Below are 21210 nucleotides of genomic sequence, written 5' to 3' on the forward strand. Positions count from 1 at the left end.
ACATTCTCAAAATTCACTTGCCTAAATTACCAAACAAGCTAAATATCCAATATACAGCTATGTAACTACGGCATAAAAACAATTGTTTTGACCCTCAACCAACACAAAACTTAGGCTTTGCAAATATACATTTTTTCCCCAAAAGCAAGGCCTAGAATACTTGAAAAAGGCATATTTCAAGCCTTAGATTAAATTAATTTCATGCCTAAAATATAATCGATTATCAACTCACCACCACAATTCAACTCATCTGAGCTGTCAGAACAATCATTCTCTCCATCACAGTGCCAGGCTTCCGGAATACAATTTCCATTGTCACACAGGAACGCATCAGACGCACATGTTTTGTCTTCTGTATACAAAGATATAATACCATAATTATTGCAATTTTTATCTGGCTTGCTAGGGCCATACCCAGCATTCCCAGTGTGCTTTTTGCTTACCGGGCTATTTTTTTTTTTTCTTTTTTGCAAGCTCTTACCATACTACAGCTTCAGCAAGCTGCAGGTTAGGCCTTTGTGGTTGAGTTTTGTTTTATCAATCAGGATATACAATCAACTTGTAGTCAGAAATTGAAATTCATTGGGTACTGCAGAAATTTATCGGGTATTCCAACAAAAATAACGACAAAAAAAAAATGCACAAAAAGTAACAAAGTATCAATGAGAATAATGTATTTAATAAAAAAATATTAAAAGCCATTATAATACTATTTAAATACTTGATAAGGGATATTACATATGGAATAATGAAACTTTTAATTATTGGTTTAAATTCATATACAGTTTCAGTGACAGATCTAGGAAATCAAAATAGAGAGGGCCCAGGAAGGGACTTTCACAGGTAGAGGATATAGACCAAAAACAATTTTTTTTTTTTTTTTATTTCCTTCACATTCAACAGCAAGTACACTCGCCACTTACAGGATGAGAACAGGGTTTTAAATTACGATTATAGAAATTTACAGGGGTCCAGGTCAGCTTCCCCTCACCCCTTTAATTCTGTCACTGAGTTCAAAAAAACAAACTCAAAGTACACATAATACTAACGATGATTAGTACAGTTTGACTCATCAGTCCCGTTAACACAATCCTCCTCACGATCACACACCCACGTATTTGGTATACACTGACCGGTAACCTCACATTTGAAATGGCTAGGTGAGCAAGTTGGTGATGCTAATACAAATAAAAAATGGTAGACTATTAAACTAAGGGATGCCACTAATTAAAAGAAAGTGAAATTTTTTTAAATCAAATTACTAAATTTAATTACGAAATAATGTACAATAATTGTCGACTTATAAAGCGCATATTGTAGAGACCTCTATGCGCTTAGCATTATTACCCCCAGTCACTGGATCAAGCACATATGGAACACATACTCAGGTCCTTTGGTAGAATTCTATAATGTTGCAGCTGTGATCAGCACTTTTTTGTGCTTGAACCTACCAGGTACCCACTTGTACTCCTGAGTAGAGAGAGACAACTGAAGGTAAACTGCCTTGCCTAAGGACACAAGCAAAATACACAGCGAGGGATTGAACCTCCGACCTTAAGGTTAAGAAGCAGAACCACAACCACTGCGCCAAACCACTACTACTACGTATATAGATAATACTATAAAAATAATAAATATAAATAAATATCCCTCGCTTGCATTTCCCTTGCGTCCCTGGGCAAGGGACATTATCGGCATTGCTTCTCTCCACCAATGAGTATAAAGAGGTACCTTAAGCATGTACACACAATGACCGGGGGTCAGAAGCGCTTTGTATCTGCAAAGAAAGGTGCCATATAAATAAACAAATAAATAATAAAAGAATACAAGCTTACGACAGTTGTCCTCATCTTCCGCTATTCCGCCATCTGCTCTGGGACAATGATTAATTCCATCACACCGATACGACAAAGAAATGCATTTCGAAGCATTCAAACATTTCCACTGACTTGGTAAACATGTGTGAGAAACTGAAATGAAGCAACGTCAATCCCAACATGCATTGCTGAATATATAGCAGTAGTTGAGTGCAGAAATTTTGCATGACATACACGAATGTGAATTATCAATTTTATAATTAATTTATAGTTGTATAATAACAGATAGCAAAGATCCTAATAATGTTAAATAATAATAACTTTAAACTTATATGTCAGAGGTTCGATGTGCCTAGAATTAACAAAGACGACTGTTAGGGAGACAGTACGTAGCGCCCTAGGTCGGACTGTTCTATTTTTTTTAAAGGGGTGTTCCGTTTCGAGAACAATGGCAACTAGCCAGGTTATCCAGGTAAGTATTCACAATATAGACTTACAAAATAGTATCCAGAACATTCTAATTTGGTAAAAACAAAAAAATTTATATATGTGTATATATATATCTGGTGAAGACAGGCCAAACCAGTTACTTCTCGCAATTGTGTTTCGGAGATAATGACCAAAACATTTTAAAAATCTACAGTACTTTAAACAGCTGTATGTTTAAATGCCTATAACTTTATAACGAAATGTTGGATTTAAATTATTCTTTTACCATTTTAAAACTTTCATTTTACTGTTTAATCATGTATTAATAACTAAAAATTTATTTTTTTTGCAAGGTATGACTGGTTTGGCTTTGTCTCTGCCACATATATAAAGGTCCTCCATACATTCACACATGGAAGACATAAAATCAGTTTATTTAAAAGTGATATAGAATTTTCATTTCAATACTATTCAAATGTAAAATGTGAATTTAATGCTGCAATAAAGTATATATAAAAATAATATATTTAATACATACAACAGTTTACTTCATCTGATCCATCCTCACAGTCCTTGTCTGCATCACACAGAAACGACGGATTGATACACTGTGCATTGTCTGCTGTAGAGTTAGTGCACTGAAACTGACCAGACTGGCAGTGGAATTCAGCTGGAAGCAACAAAATCACATCAAACAATTGGGGTTGCCTGCTACTGCACCAACATGGCAGTAACACTAAAAGCATATGGACTCAATGACCAGGGAAAACAAAGTGCTTCATAAACTAAAGGACAGGCACTATATAAATACTAAATAACAAGTAACAATTAATCAAAATTTAAAAATAAAAAAACCCAAAATTATTTTTTATGACTCTAAAATGATCTACCAGAGTATGTAGGAGACATAGGTCATTAAAGAGTAGTTGAATTCTTGTAGTTAAAGTGCCTTTCTTTCAATCCTATGATCCTAGGTTCAAATCCTGCAAATCCACTGTCACGTAGCACATTGGCTTTATTTTGACAACAAACAGTAACTGCACCTTAGATTAACTGTACTGCTGTTTGCAATTAGATTTAAATATGCAGCAGACAGTGAGATTTTGTGCATGTATATTCGGTCTTATATTAGATACATTCTGTAATAAATTCAGCATGGTGCACAGCATTTCTTGGTAAAACCAGGTACAAGGTTAGTTCGACTAAAAAAATCTATTCTGAATGGGCTTAGACTCGTATTTGGACTGCTGACACTCGCTGCTAGATCAGAATTTTCCAAAGAAACAGTATCACACCGCAAGTTACAAAATAGAGGGAGGGAAGGAACTAATGATATGAAGAAAAAGCAATTAACATTAGACAGTGCAATACTAGGCACACCCGAAATGAAAGCCCAATATTTTCAAGTTTATCAATAATCTAGATCATGGACCACTTTTTTGTAGGATTATTCTACTGATTGAAATCATATCTCATTGTGAAGTTAAAGGCTGGAAGAGCACAATATAAAAATATGGTTATATTTGTCTAGCATGACAGTATACAGTACATGCCCTGAATATTGACAAATAAACTTACGACAACTGTCCGGTTCATCTGTTCTATCGCCGCAATCATCTTCTCCATCACAGCGCCACCAATATGGTATGCATTTGTCATTTCCACATGTGAACTGGCTGGCGGAACAGTTTGACACACAGCTGGTCTTATCGCCTGCTAGGTAGAAGTTATTCGGACATGCACATGTGAAGTGCTGATCAGGGGTTAGGAGACACAGGTTGGAACATGGTTTAACCGCACAAGGGTTGAAATTACCTGGTAAAAAAAATGTAATACTACTATCATTTAAAAATTCTTTTATTTATTTATGCTTTATAAAAAGCATATAAAATTACAAACAACAGCCAAAGGTTTAAATGGCTTGTATTACAAAGAGCATAAAAAATTATAAATAAATGGATATACAAAAACATTTCAAATACATTTTAAAAAGCCTATATAATAATTATTATTATTAATACAATTATTAAATATAGATATATTGTATGCATTTCTATGATGGTATTATCTATAGATTATTAAATATAGATAAGCACGATGGCGTGTATTTCAATACTTGGAGTATGTATTATACTTTCTAATAAGCAATTTATTATGTATAATAAAGAGATAAAACTATTTTAAAAGATTTGTGAAATTATTTAATTAAATATCATTAAATTTTAAAATATACAAAAAACTGGGGAAGAAATATGCAAACACTCAGAATCAAAGCACAACATATACTAAAACACAACAAATAATTCTGACCTTATCTCATTGATATTATTACAAAATTAAACCCATCTGTACCTGAAACTTGTCTTAAAGGGTGGACTACGTGCAAATCCATCGGTCGGTGAAGACTAGTAACAAGTACCGTCTGGTTTAAACCAGTGTACTTATGAGCTTTGTTTATTGTCCGGTTCTCCCAATCGGTCCAGTAAATCCAGTCCTCAAACATGGTGAGTGCAAAAATATGTGGAGTACTGTGACTAATAATTGTTCTCCTATCAAGAAGAACAGTGAGAAAAATAACATCAAATTAGTTACAATGGATTAAAGCAACATTACAGCAGAAGTGTGCACAGGTATCAGCATAGTGAGTGGGAAGGGGCAGTGCGAGAATTAAGGATGCAGAGCTAAATCCTAATTCCAAAATGAAAACTGAGCTGAGAGCTAATTTTTTTTTGTCAACCAAGATTACAAACATATAGAATATTCTGAAATTCTGCTTGTTAATATGGTAGGCCTATGCATCGATACATTGGTTATATTTTAAAATGCCAAATAATATTACCTGTTCTGTCCCGTACTGGTGGAAAACTCTATGCGATCCTCCCTAGCATCAGCCCAGAAAATGTAATCTGTCGTGTAGTCGATAGTCAGACCATTTGGCCAGCCTAACTTCTCAGTTACAATCTTTTGTACATTTTCACCATCCATATCTATTAAGAATTGATACTAAGATTTATAAGTTCATACATAACCTTTATACATACATACATATAAAAAATGGCACCCTCTGATGACGGTATAAGCAACATGTGGGTAAATGTGTCAATATACATATACTTAACCTTAACGCTCTCCTGTCCTCTCATTGGACATTGAGGCTTCATATACATATATACATACATATACTACTTGTGTAAAATACATTCTTTACTTGTGTATCCAATAAGCAGTAAAAGTAAAAGATATATTGTACTGCGTATTGTATAAACTTTCCAATTAGAAATTAAAAATACATATTTAATGTAACTACTACACAGACCTACTTTTAACAGGGATTTAAAAATCATTAAATTAGTGAATATGCTATTTTACCTGCTCTGGCAATGTAAGGATTTACACCCCAGTCAGTCCAAAACATTTCTCTGAAAAAGAAAAAAATTTAGGTTTATGAGATCTAGTGATTTTAGGTTCATAAACAATAGCATGATCGCCTACATGGCCTAGCCTCTCAGTTTCAATCATTCAGCATGATCCAAAACCATTCACAGAGACTCCTCAGCTTAAGCAAGCACATGAAATTGTACAAGCTTTACAACATAGGATAGTGATACACATGTGTATCTCATGTGCAGCTAGCACAGGCAGCAGGCCTAGCTGCACAGGAAGGACTGGCCCTACAACATGGTCTACTGTATCTATACTACAGATTGCCTAGTAGGCTCTCAGGATGAAGTAAACATGAAGAATAGACTAGCCTTAGCATAACCTACCCTCAACATGAACTCCCCATCACACAGCCTAGCCCTCCAACATGTCTAGCCCCTAGAATCATGATGCAACTTAAGTAATTCTCTTCTCATCACTATAATCATATCCATAGAACTGCAAAATTTCAGAATCTTCCTCTTGACAAAATGTTTGGGGTGCCTCTTAATTAAATACCCTCTTCAGAATGAAACATGAATTAAATAACATAAAATCTATTCATAATTTTACACTAAAATATCCCTCCCCTTACCCTTTTACTGGATTCAGAACAATGGCTCTTGGCTCATCAAGGCCCTTCTTAATGAGAGTCTTGCGGTACTGTCCATTCAACTTCGAAACTTCTATCACATCTAAGCCCTTGTCACACCAATACAGGTTACGGCCAATCCAATCCACTGCTAATCCGTCTGGGTTTCTTACACCAAGTTTATGAAGATCCTACGAAGGAAACATAATAAGAATAAATATAAGTATCTAGCAATCTTAATAACTCTGCAACAACGGATCTTCAATTTCATTTATTTAATCCAAAGAACAATAAAACCGACACAAAAGAGAGGAAAAAAATGTTCAATTTGCGGGACAGGAGGGCCAAATATTTAAACTAAATCACTGTAATGTGGCTCTCTGACGCCAATGAGAACGTTAATTAGCATAAAATAGTCAAGTAAAAATCTGAAATATATAAATATATATATGTATAAATTCATCAACGAAATCATTGGCAAAAGTTAATTAGATAAAAATATTTAAAATACTAAGAAAATAGAAATACAAGAATTGTAGCGTAAAACAAATGTTCTATTTACAAGGGTACAATGAAGCTTGAAATGAATTACAATTCATCAAATAAGCATTTCTCTTGAATAGGTGATGCGAAGCTTAATGTATAATGGATCAGCAGAAATGACCAAAACAACACCTTTAATACTCATAATAATAAATATATATGGAATATATACCTCAATGTCAGTTCCATTCATATTCATACGGCTGATCTTGCTTCCAGTTTGGGTAACATCTGACCAGTACAGTTTCATCTCATACCAATCAAAATCCAATGCCACTACGTTGACCAACGGCAACAGCTGTGACACACGTTCATAATTGTGGCCGTCTGAATCGACCTTCCGTATAAAATATCGATTGGAGAAGTAGATAATTGGCGTAACATCTGTGGAAGATGATATAAAAATATAGTAATCAAAAAACTTGATGCACTCAAGATTTTTAAGATTCTAAACGCCAACTCAGACAGCTTCGTGTGACCTTCCATATAAAATAGCGATTGGAGAAGTAGATAATTGGCTTAACATCTGTGGAAGATGATATAAAAATATAGTAATCAAAAAACGTGATGCACTCAAGATTTTAAAGATTCTAAAGGCCAACTCAGACAGGTTCGTACGGTGCAGCCTGACACAACGTATTGTCAGGAACAGTCCTACTTCGTCAAGAGAATATTAAAGATGGTTGATATTCTACGATGCGACTGTCCCGATACAGTGGTACAATGACCCAATAAATAAGTTTCACTGTTGGCAAGGTTGTCTAGTTTTGTGGAAATATATCCATATATACATATATAATACACAAAGTTAAGAAATAATAATTAATATGATTTATGTACTGCATATATCATATCCACCGTAAAAAATTCCCAAGATGCTTAAGATTTTAAAAAAAGAAATAACTTAAGTTGTCTTTTTCTTTTGATTAAGATTTACTAAGCCATTGATGTAAAAGTGAAATGTCAAAAAAATTATATATTATCATTAACAAAAAACAAAACAGGATTACCTGAATTTGCTTTGCATCTTCGACCATCTAGATCAAGAATATAATTTGGAGAACAACCACAGCGGTAGCTTCCGATACTGTTGAAGCACTGTTGCGAGCAAGGAAATGTTGTATTGCACTCATTTAAGTCTAAATTAGAACAAAACGCACAGATGAAGTTTGGTAGAATTATTTCGGCAATTTTATGAAAGTAATCTAAGCAGATTGTTCAGGACAGGCGAGTTTTCCGTAAAAACTTACGAATATGGTTATGTCACCAATTTTTTAACAACCCTTCACCTGCAGTAGCCTGTATGTCACTACTCAGGCGATTCATGCCTTTTGCAGGAATCAAGAATCATATTCAGCTCATTCAGCGTATAGTCAACAATGTTTTAATGCACGAATGACAGATAATGATGACGTATTCATATTCGTTATCCCTTTCGTAAGGCTGCAAAATCTCCCTAATACCTATCATCTTTGATGATGTTGGCATTGGTTTTTGCCTGAGTCTCTATATACTGTAGTATAATTATGAAAATTACAGGTTAAAAAATTCTATGATAGGCAAAATCGTGAAATTGTAAATTTGCAATTACAGTATACGAAAATAAAAGATCTTGAAATGCAGCTTGAAGCAAAAGAGCTTTGGCTGCTTGAAAAGTCCAATCAAATTTTACTTGACTAAATCATGTGGCGTACCTAAATATGGTCATGATGACATCACATCATGACTATATATAGGTACATCATGACTATATATGGGCATACATGTACAACAGTTTTTTTTTTTCAAAAATTTTTTAGTGTGGACAAAAATTTTATTTGACAAATTTGATGTCATGTTACACACAAATATGGGCATATCACATTAATTTTCATGTAAAATTTGACAAGAGCTTTAAAAAAGTTACTGGAATTAGTGAAATTCTTGTTGAATCAACGTTAATAAGTGTCTTTTTCATCAGCGTCATGTAAATTTGCATAGTAGTTGTATGCTTACCTTCGCACGTATATCCATCACTTTGCAGTTGATAGCCTGTGTTACAAACGCATTTGTATCCTTGTTTTGTATCGATGCAAGTGTGTTGACACAGTAATAACCCTAGATTCCCAGTACACGTCGTGTCTATACAAAAGGAGATGAATAAAGCCCTGTCAGACTATCAAATTGTATTTTACTAAATACATGCGACATACCTAAATATGGTCATGACGACACCACATCATTACCATATATAGGCACATAATGACTATATATGGGAATACAAAAGTTTTTTGGCAAAGACAGAAGTATCATATTTGCTATCATTTCCTATTTTCAAGCATTGCAATCCAAGTCTTAGATATAAGCATTAACTAGAAACAATCCTTCTACACTGCGCAGCAAAAGCAGAGCCTACCCGTGGTGTGATTTTTCTCCGAGAATTAATAAGTAGGAGTTTGAAACCAATCAGATTTACCAGATTAGTTATCATGGTAACAATCAATTTACTACCAACGACAACAGTGACAAGATGATGACAACAACATGAATAAGAATACAGGTAAAAACAATAGCCTCCCCAGATCTTCGTTCTTTAGGGAGGCTAAATATTTAGTTTATCCAGATAAAAATTAGACTCCCATATTACTGATAGTAACTGTTATTGTCGTGATGGAATAGACAATAACTAAATTTGCGTCAGGAGAAACGTGTATAGGTGTAAGTTTGCCCTACCTGACGTGGAAATGTACTGAATACTCAGTACATACATTATTATTATTATTATCATCACCATCATCAACAAACTTACTGCAATTTCGTTCATCAGCTCCATTTTCGCAATCAAGATTTCCATCACAAACAACTGTTGAGTTTAAGCACTTATCGGATGATTCTGTACAGCAAAATGGGCTGTCATCTACATGTAACAAAAGACAAGTACAGTCAATACATCATGAATGATAAATATGTTCACCCTCTAATTAAGACTACACACGGTACTTAAAAATTTGGGGTGGTCTCGCGGTTCGGTCTCCATTTAGAGGGTTGGCTTTGTGTTAAAATATTGATGATTATTATTTGGTTCTTTGAAAATGTTGTCTCGGTTTAGACGTGTCATGGAATTGAATTTGAGGGTGCACTACGCTTGTTTTCTTTGGAACTAGGAACCTATAAGAACTCCCTCTTCAATCACTGAGTGGCTGAAAAAAAGAGGAAAACTATTTTTTTACTTAGTTTGTTTGTTATTGATTGATTGATTGATTCATACAAAGAAAGGCTATTGCTTATAAAAAATTGTGCCAAAATAGATCAAAAGAACTGGAAATTGAATTTCAATGTAATTTGTCAGAAATTGGAAACAAAGCATCTCAACCAATTCATGGGCAGATTACTATAAAACGGTCTTAACTGGTAGTTGAGACCGTTGGAAAATGATTTAAGACCATTTTAAGCCTCCTCCGAGTAGGCTTTAAAATTTTTGATGGCTAACTGGTTAGACCGCTGTATAGCAATGGTCTATAATCATAGACCAGTAGTGACATCACGATTAAAGCTGGCTAAGCGTTAAGAACGTCTGAAGACCGCTTACAGCACATGTTCTAAAGTGATTCTTACCACAACCGTCCTCGTCTGAGTTATCCTGGCAATCATCGGCACCATCGCACCGCCAGCTCTTTACCACACACCTTAGGTTTGCGCATTCAAATTCATTGTCTGTGCACTTTGCATACTCTGCAAATAAAAGTTAACAATTGTTTATATGTTCTTCATCTCAACAGGCCATATAAAAAGCTAGTGGAAACAATCAAATCTCTAAGTACTGTGAAACATGTCCTTAATTGTAAATAAAAAAGCCTGGATAGTGACAAAGGAATTTCCACGCAAAGTCAGCTAGCAATTTAGGGATATGCCCTTGTCGCTGATCAGGGATCTATCGAAATGCACCCATTCATAAGTAAATCCTTGCCCAGCCACTGGGCTCATAAGGCTGGAGCTTATCCCAAGTTTCTGTAGCGCGAAGCGGATGAGACTGATAGTGTCCCTGATTTGGATGCCAGTCCACTGCAGGTCACCCCCAGCAATTTGCTGATACCAATTGATACAGCTGGGTAGAATGGACCAATGTAGATAAAGTGCATTGCTCAAGGACACAAGCGAAATGCACAACGAAGGATTGAAACAGTGATTTCAAGGTTGGGAAACCAAACCAATATTAGAATACTAAAGTTTTAATAAGAAAAGAAATCAAACTGAATGATTGATAAACTATTGATGTTGATGATATTTACAAGATTGTAAACAAAAATAAGTTACCGCATGCATCATGTTCATCACTATTGTCACCGCAATCATCCTCATGATCACATGTCCATGATTCTTGGATACAGCGCTCGTTTGCACACGCAAATTCACCTTCATAGCAACTAGTATGAGCTGTCAAAGAAATTAGTTTAATTTCATATTGTGAATGAAGTAACCACTGAACTCTAATGCAAATATCGATAGCGAGAATTAACCGATGAAACCTTTCGATTTCTCTTACCACAGTCCATTACAGGGTACTCATCGGTACCATTCACGCAATCAACATCCCCATCACACAGCCAAGATAACGAAATACAGATGTTAGATCCTTCACACAAAAACATGCCTGAAGCACAAGTCTTGGTATCTATAACCAATCACAGTAAAAAGAGAATGAGGAGTAAGTGTCATGGATATACATATATACTAGTTCTGTTCATCATATTTCGTCACCGTTTTCGCAAAGAGATACAAACTTCAATTCAGACAAAAACATTTTGAAAAAAACATGTTTGAAGTGGACTTCTTCACAAATTCGTAAATTTCACTATCAAGATATCAAAATTTTTAATATTTTTTATATATTATTAAAGATAAAGCATTAAACAATTCAAATGTTCAATTTATTTTTCTATTCTTACCTTTAATTAACCTGTAAATTAGCGTGAAATGTTTGTGTCGGTTCATGAAAACGTTAAAAATTTACTCAGCATAGGCTGTTTACACGTACAGAGAAGTTTGTCTCTCTTTGTGAAAACGAAAATCTCATTTTATGCGCCGTACACGCTCCGTTGTCAGACACAAACTTAGTTATGTTTTACCATTGTAGTCAAGGTCGATTATAAGCCTACAAAAATCCTGCTAAAACCACTATGTTTTTACTACTAATTCCACACTTGATGCATGTGTATAGGCCTATGCCAGGTTATACTGCAAGAAGGGAACAGATATGCCTAGGAAAATCAGGGAATTTAATCTTTTTCCTCTAGCCCTACCCCAGCCAGGTCTCATCTACACGATCACAACAATAGCAATGCTGCATGTGCATCTTCTGATAACCCACTTAAAGTTTGTGTTTCTTTGTGAAAACGAAAAATCCATTTTCTCGGTTTGTGCGCAATGGCTAATTTGCCTAATTAGCTAATTAGTGTAGTTGCACTCTTAACAATTAGGTCAAAAGGTAAAGTTTGAGGTACTGCAGGTAATCGAAAAGTTAAAGAAAAAAAAATTGAAGAAATATGATAAAGTTGAAATATATAATGAAAACAAGTTCTCGTAAATGCGAAAGCTCTGATGAGGGCAGTATAATAGAGGCAGTAGAGCTAAAAAAGATCTATTGGTCAATCAACTATTAACTAATCAGCCTCATGAGGGCAGTATAATAGAGGCAGTAGAGCTAAAAAGGATCTATTAATCAATCAACTATTAACTAATCAGCCTCATGAGGGCAGTATAATAGAGGCAGTAGAGCTAAAAAGGATCTATTAATCAACTATTAATCAATCAGCCTCATGAGGGCAGTATAATAGAGGCAGTACATCTAAAAAAGATCTATTAATCAATCAGCCGTGTGTTTCTAGGGCTCCTCATCGGAGCTAAAAACAGGTGTCCTTGAGAACATTTATAGGAGCCTGACTTCCTACAGCACCCAAATAATAATCACAGAATTATAACCTTGATATCCTAACATGATGAAGTATGTGCTATTTTTGTATAGTTACCGCAGATATCGACCTCGTCTGATTGGTCACCACAATCATTATCGCCATCACATTTCCAAGCTTCAGGAATGCACCTACCAGATTCACACTGGTACTGGCCATCCAGACATGTGTATTCTGAAGATACAAAAAAAAATATGAATACAAAAAAAGATTTGATAATTTTAAAATTTGAGGCAATTGCCATACCAAAATTAGGATCAGCCACCAAAAAATGAAAATTGACTATTTAATATATTCTTACTCTACACATTGTAAGCTTTGAAATTATGCGTCATTTACTGGAATCGGCAATTGTCAAAGTTATGAGTAAAGAAAGTATTACGGCTCCTCTGAACAATACAATACTACCATATTCTTATTCTAATTACGTAGTTTAACATGTAGCGAGAGTACGCTGGTTTTGTGACGGCAAGCCTCATTTGTTAAACTGCGCACAACGGGACCGTCAGGCGACGAATCAGTAGATAGAGCTTGATAACCAGTGCCACCTACTGTTTGTAGGTGGCACTCTAAGCAAATATTCGTTAAATATGATCTGTAAATGGCAGCTGGACAAAAATCATTAAATTATCAGCCAGCAAATTTGAAGTATTTGCAAGGAATGAAAACTTCCAAATTACACAATTAAACAAAGAACTGACTATAAATCAAGCTAAATAAAGGATATGTCATTCTCTCTAAAACTACTTCTTAAAAAATAAATCCGAAAATCCAAGGAAAATAAATAACGATCTTCTTGCAATAGACAACAAAGAAACACAATCTAGTGTCTAGTGTCTTGCAAATTTTGGCCAAAATGGGAAAAAAATTCACAGAAGAAAAAACTACGTAATTGTTTGGAAAATGGCCGACAGTAGCGTAACATAAAATGGCAATAATCAAGTGTTGTAGTTGATTAGTACCAACATAAATAATTAAATCAAATAAATAATTAATTAATGAAATAATTATTTTATTAATTGTATATCTTACCACATGATTCATCTTCATCCTCATTGTCACCGCAGTCGTTGTCTTGGTCACATTTCCATGCTGCTGGAATGCACCGTTTTGTATTGGTGCAGAGAAAGAAATCACTTTCGCATTCTGGCTGTTTTGTTGGATCGCCTGAAACAATAAGTAATACTTATTAAGTGCATTAAATATACTGAATGTATAAATTATTTCATGAATAAATTTGTATAATTTGCTTTGTTTTGTTCACACATTACAAATAATTTTTAATAATATCTATAATTTAAAATTGACAAATCGCAACATACATGTTAAGGTTAAGGTGGCTACATATTGAATTGATTTTGGACCAATTAATTCAAACGATGGTGTAAAATGTTTTTCCAAAGAAACATATACTGTATATGATAGAAACAATTTCAGTAATGTTATCAGTCCTAATCTTATTGACAAGAAAGCCAGCATTTCTGGTACGAATATACCTTTATTTATTATAGATTTTGTAATGGTTAAATATTATTCCTTTGTTAATGTCGTCATTCTTCATTGATATTTTTACATCTTCTTATTATTTTTTATTAAATCACTTGTCATATAGATGGTTTACAAATATATATGCATTACATATTCATATTTCATACATGTTTTCATGTTAACTCACTGAAATTGTTTTATGTTTGGGGAAGACTTAATAAAAATGATATAAACTTAATTTAAATTTAAGTCTTACATCCAATCTCATCGCTGTTATCTCCACAATCATTCTCCCCATCACACCTCCAGGAGGGTAGATAGCACAGAGTGGTGTTGGTGCACTCATTTAAGACCATTCCATCAGGAAGCGGCACTTCCAGGCGGAACATCGCAAATGAACTACATTTTTTGTCAGCTACATTAAAATAAATAAATTAAATTAAATTAAATTAATACCATTTTAGATAACAGCTGTTCCTTCACTAATTTAACAAAGGAATTTAGTCAATTTTTAAAATTAATAGAAATGATATAAATTATCACACTAATTATCCTAACTATGGTAACAGAGTTGTACCATTAAAGAAAAATGAAGAGAAGAAAGATATGATATGAAAAGAAAGGTAAAAAAGGTAATATAAGGACAAGAAAAAACTAATTATATACATGGAAAAAACTTAGAATTACTGTATTTTTTAAATGTATCATAACTTAAAATAAATCATGTTAATAATATTTATATAGTATCTATTTATCTAGTGTATTAGGTAAATCGTTTAATAATTTATGTCTTAAATTTATCTCACTTCCGGCTGTAAAAGTGCACAGAGGTCACATTATGGGCTATATAAATTCAAATATCTTCTTGCAACAAAAAAATTCCTCATTAACACAGGAACAAATCTCTGGTTCTGAAATGCATGTGGCTTTTCGTAGCTTATCCTCGGCATCAAAAGGGCTCCTTATAAAAACACCGTCGAATAGGGAATGAGGACTATTGTTAGGAGACAGTTCGTACATGGCACCCTGGTTCGGACCGTTCTATTTTAATTGAAGGGTGTTTTGTTTCGGGAACAATGGCAATTAGTCAGTTTATCCAGTTAAGTATTCACGTAATAGATTCATTATTATTATTAATGCTTAAATCTGAGATCACAGTTTCATTCCCCAAAAAAATGATCACACTATTTGTAGTACTAGTTATTAATATATGGTGTAATTATAGTTAAGTTTTGAGGACACTATAGAATTGATTTAAGCCTTTTAATTTCACAGCAATATAATATTGTACAGTAAACTCTTGGGATGCGAAAAGTGCTAATAAAAACACAGAGCAAAAATCTCCATATTTTACAGTGTACTCAGTATATTTGAAAGAAAATATTTAAAAAATTATTTTATATAAAATCACAAAGCTAATGGGAACTTACGGCAACCAATTTCATCAGTGGCATCTTCGCAATCGACACCGAAATCACATCGACGTGAAGAGTCAATACAATTTCCATTATCGCATTGGAATTCATTTTCATCACACGTCGAGACTTGAAATGAAATAAAGACTCTTTATTTAAATATATAATATCATGAGTAGACATGGTACAATTTGGCCTAAAGAAACTTCTGGTTTTTAAAGAGGAAAGGTCACAGAAAGTACCCGCTCAAGTATTTCCTGCAAAATAATTTAAATTCATGTATCAGATATATCAGACTTACCGCAATCCTCTTCATCCGTCCCATCATGACAGTCCTCATTGCCATTACATCGCAAAGCAAATGAAATGCACCCGCCGCTACGACAAGTAAAATAGCCCTCTCTGCATGTTCTCATTGCTGAAGGAAAAAACAGGGCACACACTAAATAGTGTTAGTGCTAATATTGAGTTGATGTGGAAAAAGCCAAAAAGGCCAATCTTGTTTGTATCAATTACATTACTCAAAGTAGTCATGTAAATGAAACAATTTACAGCAGTAATATCTATTAATTATTTGACAACCAGTCTTCTGCAAGATTATTTTTTATATAACACATAACTGCATTATTTACTTATTTATTTTAAAAAAAAATACAGGATAGGTGATCAGTCTTACATAAAAAGAATCAGATGGTACTATATTAATATAATACATTATTATATATTAAAGGGCTGTAAAAAATATCTTGACAGTGATTTTGTTCACTTTTGGAGTGTCCTGTTTCATATTTATTTGTGTTTGTTCTTTACTGTTCCTTTTATTTTTTATTTATTTTTTTAAATTTTATTTTGAGAAAAATAAATAAAATAGAAAATGAAATGAAATGAAGATAGATAAACATTATAAACAAAGTATAACAGCAACAATTTTATTAAATAATTAACTAAAGCACTCTATACACAATATATGCATAATACATATAATGAACAAAGAAAACTAACAAGAAATTAAAAATTCATTTATTAATGCCCTCAAATATAACTAGTCAATAAAAATTCTTACAGCAGTAAATTTCCGTTTCATCTGAACCATCAGGGCAGTCATCTAGTCCATCACAGGTAGACTCATAGCTAATGCAGGTACCATCATGACAAGCGTACAAACCATCTGGACATACTATGGTTTTATCTGATAAAAAGAAGAGAATACCTTAAGTTATAATTTTACAATTACAGTGCACCCTTCAAATTCAAGACCCCTCTAATTCAAGACCACTTTTTCAAAGAACTAAATAACAATCTTCAATCTATTAACACTATTCTAAGGCTCTATGTGGGGACCAAACGCCGAGACCAAACGCCGAGACCACCCCAAATTTTCAGATCCCAAAGGTGGTCTCAAATTGGAGGGTGAAATGTATTTACTTTATTCTCATTTAATGGTATACAGGTGTTACACTGAAGATTGTGTTTATTGTTTCTTTATGTTCAGAATGGGGCATGCTATCACAATCCCAGCATCAATGGGCCAAAAAATGAAAATGGACTTTTCAATTAATTCATTTTCTCCCCATTATAAGCTTTAAAGTGATGGGCCATATACTTTTTTTCTAGCCCTATATTCTTTTTAGCTATGTATTTCCTTTGTTACTATAAAAGTGTATGCATCAGAGTTTCTCAATTGTAACTTGTTGATATTAAGCAATTTGCCACATTTTGAGAATAACCTATTATTTTTTTATTTTCTTTGTTTCACAAAAAATAATCAAATTAAATAAAGTATGCCTCAACATGATGCTTAGGGAGTAGAATTGTATTTAGTTTTATGGGGGAAAAATGATAATCTACAGGATTTGAAACCAAGATCCTGGTTTTGGAAGGCAAGCTAAACTCAAATGTATTCAAAGAGGCTAAGGTTGACTGTCTGGACCGCATAGTTAAGCCTGCCTGCTGAATTATACATCACTAATTTGAAAACCATACACACAACACTTCTTTACAACAACAGTATGCAAACACCACAGGTTTAAAAATACACTGTATCTTACTAATGCATCTGTATGTATCTGAGACGAGCTTCTCTGGTGGACATGTGCACTTAACAAGTCCAAACTCATCTGTACTGCAAGTGCCCTCACAGCCTCCGTTGTTGATGTTACTACAGGGCCACAGTGAGCCTACAAGGAAATAATAAAACAATTTTTTTTTATCCATAATTTCTTTGTTTTTCCTGACAGTTAAAATATACCCCCATTACACAGTACAGTCCTGTACTGCAAAAAATGCTTTTGATTTAAAAACTGAATGAAATATCTTTACGTACATTTTTCTGTATCATTAAATGCAATTGTGATTCCCATAGGCTGTTGAGGGAGCTGTTTGCGCACCACCACTAGATTGCCACCTGTATATTTATCCACACGTATTACTGCACGGCGCACCCAGTCAGTCCAGTAGAGGTAGTCTTCATGAACCACAAGGCCGAACGGATGGACTGGGTCCGATGTCAATATTATCTAGAGGAAAAAAAAGTTAATTAACATTAGAAGCTTACCCAGCAGAGGTTAACTTTTATTCACTATAGAGGCACTTGAGCTAAGAATTGCCAATAGTGAACATAATCACTGTCCTCATACGTGGCAATCCCTTTTATGTGGTTATAACAAACAACTGATATGACATTCTGCCATTAAATGATGAATTTTGTAATTACCATTCATATTCATGACTCTAAATGCAAGGAAAAGCAGTTGATTTCTTAGTAGTGAAGAGCTAAGAAAGGACGGGTTTCAATGAACCATAGAATATAGCTCTGCAAAAGCTATGTTCCACACTGCCATTGGCGTAAAATGTGTAATTAACATTTTTCAAATCTGGATATGTAACTAAATCAAGATTTTAAACATTTTCTAATATTATATTGCAACAACTCCAAACTTACATGTCTATTTGTCCCATCAACTTCGCACCTTTCTATCTTGTCCAAACGAGCGTCAGCCCAATATAGCTTCTGAGCAGTATGATCCAACGCAATGGAATTTGGCGTGCGAATATCCTCTGTTATAATCGTTTGCGTCTGGAAGCCATTTGTACGAGATTTCATGATACTTGGGGAATTCTCATTCCAGTTAGTCCAATATAAATATCTGTATTTTAGAAGTTGAGAAAAATATAAACTACCATTGATAGCTACAACTGAAATTAGAAATATTAAAAAATTTTTTTTTTATATTGTTATGCATTTAAATAGCTGTTTTGATGTTTTGATTATTAGTGTTGAAGCTTTCCTGTGTAAGCCCTGTCTAGATTATCAAATTTGACAAAAACATGTTAAATACCTAAATATGGTCACTATGACATCACATCATGACCATATGTAGGCACATCATGACTATATAAGGGCATACAGTTTTTTTTTTATCAAAGAAACTTTGATAATCTGGACAGAACTTAAAATAATCAAAAAAAAAAAAAAAAAAATGATTTTTTTTTTTTTAGCACATGTTTTTGATTTACAAATGAATGAGAAAGAAAAACATTTACATTAAAGAACAACACTTACCCTGTGCATGAGTCCACTACAATTCCCCTGGGCCTGTCATTGGATGACAGTTGGACAATAATTTCAGGCTCACTATTAAGCTTAAGGCGGTTGATAGACGAGTTGCTGTAGCTTGTCCAGTAAAGCTCCTGGAATGCTGGGTCATAGGTCAGACCTTCAGCAGACCGAACACCTGTAATGACATGTAATTTCCAACACTTAAATATATACATATGTTGGGGCTATAGTCGAATACCATAGGTAGCCGATCATTATCATATTTAGGTCTGTATGTGAGATCAGTGCGAGATTTATGTGAGGCTTTTCAATCCTAGTTTTTATTACACTTAATGGGTAGTTATTTAACATAACTTGCCAGTGAGAAGAGATAAGTGTTTGTTATAGTCGGATGGACATGAGCAGATTTGTTTGAGTGGAAGGCATTGACTGTAGTTGATCATTTAAAGTGCATTGGTGTGAGCTTCTGTAGTAGAGGTATCGATTGTTGTCTGTAGGTATTGTGTGTACTGATGTGGTAATTTACCATTATCTAAATTAATAGTTACGTCTAAGAATGGTAAATTGAACTTTTAATGACACATGTTGAACTTAATGCTCGAATGATACGAACAGCGAGGCTAACTGCATATACATTATTTATCTATATTATTTAATTTTCTGTGTGTAACTTTTGCTTTTTGTGATGATAATGTATTGCAATTTGTAAGGTTTTTCTTTGTACAGTATTTGTTGATATGTGCTTCGTGAATAAATAAAGTTTTACTACATAGAATGGAAACAAACCCCCTTTTCATAATCAGCCACTTGCTGGCAGGTTTGCAATCCTAGAACCACTACCCCCGTCCTTCACCCCACCCCAAACTTTCACAAACAATCGCCTTAAAGGATGGAATGAAGCTTAAACCATTTTAATATTGTGTCACAGTCTCTGCTTGAAACACATCACAATGAGCAAACCACAATTGTATCCCTTTTTGGATTAAAGAGGGCGCCGGTTTACCCACTACAGAGGACATGAAGCTACCCTCGGGGGAGAAAAAAGTTACCGAAAAGTGCAAAATCTAGTCCACTGCGCCACAAGTAACGATTGTTGAATGGTGCAATATAAATGGAACGATTTGAGTTTTGATTTGATTTTCCAAACTCTAAAAACAGGCAGTAAAATATATAGCAACCCACCAAATACAACCGTTTCCTGTCCAGTTCCATTGAACCTAATCGACTCGATGTTGCCCAATTGAATGTCTGTGTAGAAAAGCTTCTGGTTGTTGTAGTCTACAGCGAGGCTAACCGCATTTTTAATATTGGCATTTTTGATTGGTTCAAATGCATTTTGGTACATGTCATTATTGTCCTCCATACTACTTAGGCCACGCAAGAGATTCCGTTCAGAATACACTATGAAAGCATTGTAATCTACAAAAAAAAAAACAAGAATACCGGGTTAATTTTGCATTATATTTTGTTGCGCAGTCATGTCAGTCTTCATCTGGAAACAGTTTCTTCTTCTTTTTATTACTTCCGCATCCAACCTGAGTAATGCCAGGTACTCACTGTGCTTGATGGTCGTCAGCCGACGCGATTTTACAAAGAATGCAACACAACATGACGCACGCAACAGATCATTTTTTTAAGACGATCCATTCAGACTGCCGACAATGAGCATACAGTGTCGCGTCATCTAGCCGAGTTGGCTTTATCATACGATGAATGTCGTCACACGACACAACGACTTCCCGGCTTAACAAGGTTCGGAACCCAAGACAACGGGATTAGAAGGCAATCATCTCAACCACCGAGCTATTTAAATCCACTCCTGTATGTACATACATTATATAATGTTATATGGATTGATATGTCTATAGCTAATAAACTCATATAATTTACATTATAACCAACTTCCATGTTTTTACTCATTTAATTAATAATTCAGAGAAAAATAATTTATAACTCACTTTTGCAAGTTCTTCCGTCATCATTGAGGACACCATAGGCA

The 21210-nt window shown here is 34.2% G+C and overlaps 1 protein-coding gene across 1 annotated transcript in view; it reads right to left on the reverse strand.

The window, feature by feature from the left end:
* The window catches only part of LOC117109550 (low-density lipoprotein receptor-related protein 1-like), a 118541-nt gene that overhangs the window by 21085 nt on the left and 76246 nt on the right, over nucleotides 1–21210 (reverse strand). Inside the window, exons 42-68 of the mRNA XM_033251920.1 lie at nucleotides 20394–20630; nucleotides 19215–19386; nucleotides 18594–18798; nucleotides 17976–18168; nucleotides 17701–17829; nucleotides 16716–16841; nucleotides 15954–16070; nucleotides 15668–15781; nucleotides 14494–14652; nucleotides 13782–13916; nucleotides 12807–12923; nucleotides 11324–11452; nucleotides 11095–11214; nucleotides 10396–10512; nucleotides 9590–9697; nucleotides 8797–8922; nucleotides 7812–7940; nucleotides 6974–7185; nucleotides 6262–6449; nucleotides 5616–5665; nucleotides 5086–5233; nucleotides 4599–4795; nucleotides 3825–4061; nucleotides 2785–2916; nucleotides 1836–1970; nucleotides 1050–1178; nucleotides 233–352 (exon numbers count right to left, since the gene is read on the reverse strand). Of these exons, the coding sequence (XP_033107811.1) occupies nucleotides 233–352; nucleotides 1050–1178; nucleotides 1836–1970; nucleotides 2785–2916; nucleotides 3825–4061; nucleotides 4599–4795; nucleotides 5086–5233; nucleotides 5616–5665; nucleotides 6262–6449; nucleotides 6974–7185; nucleotides 7812–7940; nucleotides 8797–8922; nucleotides 9590–9697; nucleotides 10396–10512; nucleotides 11095–11214; nucleotides 11324–11452; nucleotides 12807–12923; nucleotides 13782–13916; nucleotides 14494–14652; nucleotides 15668–15781; nucleotides 15954–16070; nucleotides 16716–16841; nucleotides 17701–17829; nucleotides 17976–18168; nucleotides 18594–18798; nucleotides 19215–19386; nucleotides 20394–20630 (3981 nt within the window). The remainder of the gene's footprint in view (nucleotides 1–232; nucleotides 353–1049; nucleotides 1179–1835; nucleotides 1971–2784; nucleotides 2917–3824; nucleotides 4062–4598; nucleotides 4796–5085; nucleotides 5234–5615; nucleotides 5666–6261; nucleotides 6450–6973; nucleotides 7186–7811; nucleotides 7941–8796; nucleotides 8923–9589; nucleotides 9698–10395; nucleotides 10513–11094; nucleotides 11215–11323; nucleotides 11453–12806; nucleotides 12924–13781; nucleotides 13917–14493; nucleotides 14653–15667; nucleotides 15782–15953; nucleotides 16071–16715; nucleotides 16842–17700; nucleotides 17830–17975; nucleotides 18169–18593; nucleotides 18799–19214; nucleotides 19387–20393; nucleotides 20631–21210) is intronic.

This window comes from Anneissia japonica, unplaced genomic scaffold, assembly GCF_011630105.1.
Source record: "Anneissia japonica isolate Jap-2015-1 unplaced genomic scaffold, ASM1163010v1 scaffold287829_len2072220_cov186, whole genome shotgun sequence".
Taxonomy (NCBI): Eukaryota; Metazoa; Echinodermata; class Crinoidea; order Comatulida; family Comatulidae; genus Anneissia; species Anneissia japonica.